The following is a 7,381-nucleotide window of genomic DNA, read 5'->3' as shown; positions in this document are numbered from 1 at the left end:
GGAATGGAATGGAATGGAATGGAATGGAATGGAATGGAATGGAATGGTTATGCTAATGATACCAACTTTGTAGCATTACTGTAACTGTTGAATGAATTGATAAATGTAAAGGTTTGGCACATAGTAAGTACCATATAAATATTAAGTATTATTGTTCCTCTATTGGACTAGACCAGAACCACTTATCTTATGGATACTGACAATTTCTTCCTTTAGATCAGAGCATCCTTTTGTAATGAGATAAATTACCAGCCAGAAAATACAGCTGACAAATGCACCACATTCATGTCAGTGCACAGTCAAGTGACAGCAGAGCAGGCTCCTTCTTGATTGCAAGTGTAGGCTGGGAAGGAACAGAAGCTAAGTCACATGGCAGCCTGGGATTTCTGAGGGAAAACTGTAATCTTCAGAGTTTGTCTACTTCTAACCCTGTTAGGAGACACCCAATCCCCTAAAACAAATCAATTCTTATTATAATTCCTTTAAAGTTACTTTAAGAGACTTTGTATGGGGGACCACTCATCTCTGTTACCTTTACTTTTAAATATCTACATGTTCCCCCATCACAACGGGTCGCTGAAGTCAGAATATATTCTGAACATTTAAACTTTAGGCTTCTGGGCTGAAAGTGTGTCTCAGTGACAGAACACTTACCTAGCCCAAGGTACTTGGGCACTGTGAATAATAAAATAATAATGATGATAGTAATAACAATAATAGTAATAATAACTGTATAAATGTTAGGCCTCAGAATAGTACCACCTGATGGACTATATTGACAAAAATGGGACTGTAATGGCAATAGAGTTTTGGTAAAGTCTGTGGATGAACAAGTGTTTACAGTCAGTGAACACATGTGGAATCTGAGACCAGTACAGTGAAAGGAAACATGAACCATGGCATTGAGAACCAGTTACCTTCTTAAGACCTGTGGACTCGTCCTCAATGTTTTCAGGCAGTAGGATGACCATGCTAAGTTCGCCACCCTGGTAAGGCATCTCCAGCACCTTGCACTTCAGGTCCGGAATGTAGCCAAATGGAAATTTTTTCTTTTGATACATCATCTTCACTGTTTTTGTATCTTTCTGAATGGTTAAAAAATACTCAAGTTATTTCCTCTTGTCTTTTAGAGCAGAGAGGAATTTGGGGTCTTGGGGTAGAGGGCTCAGTGTTAAAGGCTTGACTGACAATGCTGGAGGCCTTGTGCTACAACCCCAGTACTCACACACACATAACCAAGAACAGCTCAAGATCATGGTGTCACCTGACCTTGTTCAGTCGGAATGGAGCATCTGTTGTGTCTCGTGTCATGAATTTCTCCGCCCACATTCCCTTGAAGTAGATGGCATTCACTAGCACAAGTTTGGTCATGCTGTCCACCACACCCACGGCCAACAGTTCTGGGATTTTACCTGAAAAGAAAAAGTAAGATTTTTCAAAAGATTCATACTAGAATTGTAAATTTAACCCAATAATTTTTTAGCTCTAACATAGACTTCACACTTCATTTTGTTTTAATCCAGTGTTCAGTTAGGAAGGACCCATTTGTCTCATTTTATTTTAAACACACCAATTTAAAAGAGCAGGCAGGCTTGTGCCTAGTGCTTCTTGAGAACCTAGGTTCTATCCCCTTAACCAGAGAAAAAATATCATTAATATCATTCAATGTCCTCAAAGGTTCAAAACAAGCAAGTCCTCCTTTCTACCATGCAAACAATAACCATTATTTTGTGAATGGCTGTTCTTTACAGAAAACAAACAATATTCCTTAGTGAAAATGCTTTGGTCACTGGTAAATAGTGTCTTCAAATCTGCTGAGTAGAAGCCTTCTCTTTTGAAAAGCACTTTGAACAAATGTCCAAGAGATAAGAAGACTTATCCAATAGATGAGTCTATGGAAACAGAAGCCACGCTCTGCACAGCCTAACACACTTCTGGGAACTGATAGAATTCCAGACAGGAGGCCTGGGTGCCGACTCACACAGAAACAAGACTGAGGACAGATCTATTACACAGCTAATTGAGCCCAGAGGGTGAGTCACTCCCTACCCACTACTTCTGAGTTACTGGATAAGATGGTGGCCAAAATATTATGACTGCAACAGTTTCTAAACACTGACTTCATGGTTCTGTGAAGTTTCATGTCTAATTTCTTTCCATGTAAGCACTAAACACATCTAAACTGCTATTTTCATTAATTTTATTCTGAATTTTAATGTTGGTTTTAACTTTCAATTGTACTTCAGGGGAGCCCATAGGTACTCAACTGGTTCCATTATATCATGTCTGTATTTCTCCATTAATACATTTCTGACATTTTACGTTTTCCTTTATTCTAAGGAATAGCGTCTGAATGTCAGTGCACATAAGTCAGGATTTGGGATGCTGTGGAAGGGAGAAAGGAGATGCAAGTGAGAGAGTGCAGGGGAGTGAGAACCTGTGCACAATGGCTCTGCTATGGTTCAGAGGGGTCCCTCAAAGGTCCCTCTCTTAAAGGACTGGACTCTGGTCCATTCTGCATTGGAAGATGGAGGAACCTTTAAAATGTAAGTCCTAGGTTGGGGGGTCTACCCACCTATAGATCACTGGGAATGTTTTTTAATTTGTTTTTATTTTGAGACAGGGTCTTGCCATGTGTGATCAAAGCAATCCTCCTGCCTCAGCCTCCCAAGAACTGGGATTGTAGGTCTTTTATCATCAATCTCACTTTGGAGAAGGCTTACTGGTATTGAAAATGGTTGTGAGACACTGGTCTCTCCCTCTTTGTTTTTATTCACCAGTGATGTGAACATGCCTCCTCTGCTGTGCTGTCATAACAAGAGGCACAGTGTTGCCATGGGGGCAAAGCAATATGGTCAATCATTAATAAAATGAAACTTCCAACACTGTGAGGCAAAATCAGCCTTTAGTCCACAAGCTGATTGTGTCAGGTGTGAGCTACAGAAGGGAAACTGACTGACAGAGTCAGCACTGCTCAGCCTCTCACCTTCTGTTTGACCTTTGACCCACTGGTTTATCTCCTTCCTTGCATCCTCAGAGGCATGCTGAAAATCCACAGGGGCCAAGTCAGCACCATACATTTTCTGGGTTGAAGCCAAGAAGTCCTATTTTTTTTTTTTTAAAAAAGAAAATACCATGAACAACTTGTATTCCCTACATAAGTTTTCTAAAATCCCCAAAAGAAAATAGCCAAGTCCTAAGATTTGAAAATGTTTTATTAAAACCCAAGCTTTAGACTTTTCTATTGTTTTGAAATAAATTTGCTGTCCTAACCATTTTCCTTCCTTTCTTCCTTCCTTCCTTCCTTCCCTCCCTCTTCCCTCTCATTCTCTCTCCCTCCCTTGCACCCTCCCGCCACGTCTCTTTAGATAGGGTGCCTATTTTGTACCAGCCCTGGCTGTCCTGGAAATCACTTTGTAGACCAGGCTGGCCTCGAACTCACAGAGATCTTCCTACTTCTGCCTCCCATGTGCTGTGTCCTAGTCATCTTTGAAGGGTACAGTGCTGTAGTGGCAAGTATACAACATTTCTGTTGTTAAAACAAAGGCCACTCATTCTTTTTGAATTTATATTAACATTTTCATAATTGAGGAAATGCTGATTATACTTCAAGTGGCTTTTCAGACCCACTTTCATTTTGTGTCTGTGGTGTGTGTGTGTGTGTGTGTGTGTGTATGTGGGCATGGTGTATGTATGTACATATGTGTATATGGGTGTGCATACCTGTGCAATCATGGAGGTCAGACAAAGATGTCAGGGTCTTACTCTCACTCTCTGCCTTATTCCCTTAAAATGAGGTCTCCCACTGAACCTGCCTAGGCTGCTGGTCCACAAACCCAAGTGGTCCTCATAGCTCCATTCCCCACAGGGCTGGGTTACAGGAGACTATAGAGCCAGGCCTGGCATTTTTCATAGGTTCTGGGATCCAAGCTCAGCTTCTCATGCTTACACAGGAAGCTCTCTTCCCAGTGGAGCCATCCTTTCAGTCCTTCTTTTGCTTTAGTAAGACATCCAGAAGGGATCCCTTCATTAGACAAACTGAGGTGAAAGTCCCACACACATTCTTTGCTGTTTTTATGAATGGCCTGCAACATGGCTGTGCCAGGAAAAGTCTGCCTCACTTCAGGAAGTTTCAGAATGTGAAGTGCTAGGTACTTACAGGGAGGAAATTGTAGGTTTTCTCTCCATAGAGTCTGTTAGCAAGTTTCAGAGTGTGAGATGCTCCACGCTTGCTCACTTCAGCATTCAGGCTTTGAAAGCGTGAATGGACGTCCTCCACAGAGTCGAAATGAAATGTCTAAAGGAAGGAAAACATTCTTTTTTTTTTTTTTTTTGGTTTTTTGAGACAGGGTTTCTCTGTGTAGCCCTGGCTGTCCTGGAACTCACTCTATAGACCAGGCTGGCCTCGAACTCAGAAATCCACCTGCCTCTGCTTCTCAAGTGGTGGGTTTAAAGGCTTGCACCACCACTGCATGGCTGGAAAACATTCTTTATGCAATCATCTCTTTTGAAGTTATGAAGTGATTCTGTGTTGTCTACTTTCACCAAATTACTTTTATTTGATACAGAGTAATTCCAGCCTAGTAGTTTATTAACATGTCACTGGCAAAATAAACAAATGGAACCAAAAATAGATGGCTCAGTGAGACATAAGTAAACATGACTTCTAAATAATTTTTAATAGTTCCCCAACTGTGGATGGTTAGCAAGCTAAATATTTGTCTGATTTTTTTCCATAAAGATTTAAATGGTATGCTCATGTTTATATTCTGTGCCATATACAAGTTTGCTAAAAATAAAAATAAAAAATCTCAGAAATAAATGAACAGTGTTAATAAGACTCATTCCTACTGTGAGACCCAAAAGATGGGACTGACTGAGACCTTTCTCTTTGCTTATCTTAGGGTTCACAACTCATTCCCTAGAAAAATAACTTCTTAAGTTTATTCTGGTGAGAGTTTACGTCCTCTTCTGTTAGTTGTAAATCAAGAGGCCTCTTATGGTTGTGTGAGGTCTGGGCTACTTACTCACTTCTAGGATACAAAGGACAAAAAGCACACAGGGTCCACAGTCCATGCTGAGCTATGCTTGCTAGATTGCTACATGAACACACCTACCAGACTGAAATGGGGAGGGAAAGGCCTTGAGAGTACTGTTTCCTGAAGCTGTCAGCAGTAAAAGCCTTAACACTAAAGCAGACATAACCTGTGAGAAGCACCGAGCAGCAGGTACAGAGTAGCCAGGCAGGTCAGTTAGGAAACACTTTGCCCATTCCTGTCTAGACTTCCAAAGGAGGCAGAATTCCCCTCTCAGAATTATGGAACACCAAGAACAGAAGTCCCCTCCACACCCATTAAAGAAGACTGGGTAGCTGTGGGAAGAAGGCAAAGGTGACCTGCTGTCTCCCAGGGATGGGCTGAGAGGATGTGGGTCCTGTCTACCAGGCCACAGGGACTTTCCAATCTCTCCCCTGCAGAGCCACAGCCAGTGAAATCAAGCTGGAGAGAGGCACAGGGTTAAGCGTGGGAACAGAGACAGATGGCTGTCTTTACCTTGTCCCCACAAAAAGCCACCACCACCAAGCTGCCTCCTATAGCATGTTCTTGTATCTGTCATGCCTGAAGGTGACACTGTATTACAGGCATGATTTATGAGTAATGTTTATCAACGCAAAAGGAAGACATGAAACAGCTAGCTCTGGGGAGGTGCAGGGTTTGCTTACATGAAAGTCTGTTATTCACTCTTATGAATGAGAGAACAAAATCCACAGGTATTGTCATTGTCTTTCTTCACTTTGTGTCCCCAACGGAACAGAGAGACTCTGTCCTAATCTCATTTAAAGCTACTAGTGAACCAACAACTGATTGTTCTGGGTAAAGTTGGTTTTGAAAGTCTTCACCATGTTAGCAGGGATACGGCAGGGAGAGCTGGACAGTTTTGCTTCTGCTAACCTTAGAGAGCTGGGCTGCAGTGCTACCTTTGGCCCCCAGGAAGACCATGGCCAAGGCAGAAGAAATGCTGAAGGGAGAGAAGAAGACATTTCCTGTGGGGTTGCTCTCGTTCAGGGTATGGAACAGCTCCAAGGCGAATAGGCTGTTGGCTGAACTCAGCTGCTCCATGGTGAAGGCTGCAACAGAGGGGACATCAGCATTGCCAGCTACAACACCAGCAAGGTCATCTACCTCAGCTTTGCCACCCACCCCTAGGACCCTACAGCTTGGAATTCCTGCCCCATCCCGTTTTTCCCAAGAGGGCAAACATACTCCTTCAGTCACACAAAGCTGGGGACAGACTTCAGCAGTGACACAGGACCTGGGCCTAGGGTATCTTATGGCTCTAACCTTCCAGACAGCTGTGTCTGAAGAGAGACCATGCCGGTGGCCTCAGCACAGTGCCCACACTACACAGCCTTCTGTCTGGAGCCTCTCTCTCTCTCTCTCTCTCTCTCTCTCTCTCTCTCTCTCTCTCTCTGTCTCTCTCTCTCTCCCTGTGGGATGTCATTTTAGTTCTCCATGGATTCAGTTCTTCATGCCTGAGGTCAAGGCTGCAGTCTCAGCTGGAGTGACATATGCAAGTTTGTGATTGCCATTCACTCTTCCTAGTCAGGCTGTGGGTGACAGGGAAGAGGAACACTCTCCTGTGTCCCTTTTGCAAACAAGCTGGCCAGTGGGTAAGCAAGCCCTGCTGGGGGTCATCTGCTAATCCATCTGGGTCCCAAACTCAAAGCTCCAGTTTGTCCAAGTACAAGATAATCACAGCTGCTTGTCTCTGGATGTTTAGCTACCAGGGCCACACCCAGTTCTCATTGTTGAGGATCTAGGCTTTCACCAGCTTCCCTCCCAGCCTCCCTGTGGCCAAGATTGACCCCATGGAACTGCAGGACACTGTCTTGATCAAGATTTAAAAGGAAAGCTGAGGGAAAGAAAACCTGTGGCTAGGATCACCTTCTGGCCTGAGTCCTAGAGAGGGGTGTGGCTGGGAATCTACAGAGCATTCACAGGTCACCTCTTGAGTGAGGGTGAAGTACCAGGGACATGCTGGTTCCTGGAGGAGGTGCCAGCCACCTCACTCCCTGCTAGGCCCCTGAGAATCTTACCTCCTGCTTAGCAGATCTGGCTCCACTTGCTGGCTGACCTAGGAGGAAGTGCCCGGAGCCAGCTGTTGCCTTTATAGTATGCAGAAGGGGAGTGTCTTACTGGCAAGCCCTAGGTGGGTGGAGAAGCTTTTCTTTCCTGAGTGTTAACACCCAGCTTGGTGAGCTGTCAACATAAAAGCAGAAGATTGCAGGCACTCCCAAGGGGCCCTTACTTTTCTCAGTTCCAGGCCTTTCTTTACTTCTCTAAGCAGAGACCCAGTAAGTTATTTCTTCCTCAGCTGCAAA

General features: G+C 43.8%; 1 protein-coding gene across 1 annotated transcript in view; it reads right to left on the bottom strand.

Annotated features, from left to right (window-relative positions):
- The window catches only part of Serpinb1 (serpin family B member 1), a 9,108-nt gene extending 1,932 nt beyond the window's left edge, over window positions 1-7,176 (bottom strand). Inside the window, exons 1-6 of the mRNA XM_028775693.1 lie at window positions 7,097-7,176; window positions 5,952-6,127; window positions 4,160-4,297; window positions 2,987-3,104; window positions 1,270-1,412; window positions 918-1,085 (exon numbers count right to left, since the gene is read on the bottom strand). Coding sequence (XP_028631526.1) covers window positions 918-1,085; window positions 1,270-1,412; window positions 2,987-3,104; window positions 4,160-4,297; window positions 5,952-6,119 — 735 coding nt within the window. The 5' untranslated portion in view covers window positions 6,120-6,127; window positions 7,097-7,176. The remainder of the gene's footprint in view (window positions 1-917; window positions 1,086-1,269; window positions 1,413-2,986; window positions 3,105-4,159; window positions 4,298-5,951; window positions 6,128-7,096) is intronic.
- Window positions 7,177-7,381: the final 205 nt, after the last annotated feature.

This window comes from Grammomys surdaster, unplaced genomic scaffold (genome assembly GCF_004785775.1).
Source record: "Grammomys surdaster isolate TR1022 unplaced genomic scaffold, NIH_TR_1.0 258, whole genome shotgun sequence".
Lineage (NCBI taxonomy): Eukaryota > Metazoa > Chordata > Mammalia > Rodentia > Muridae > Grammomys > Grammomys surdaster.
The sequence above is the reverse complement of the archived record's forward strand: the minus strand, read 5'-3'. Positions and strand labels throughout refer to the sequence as shown.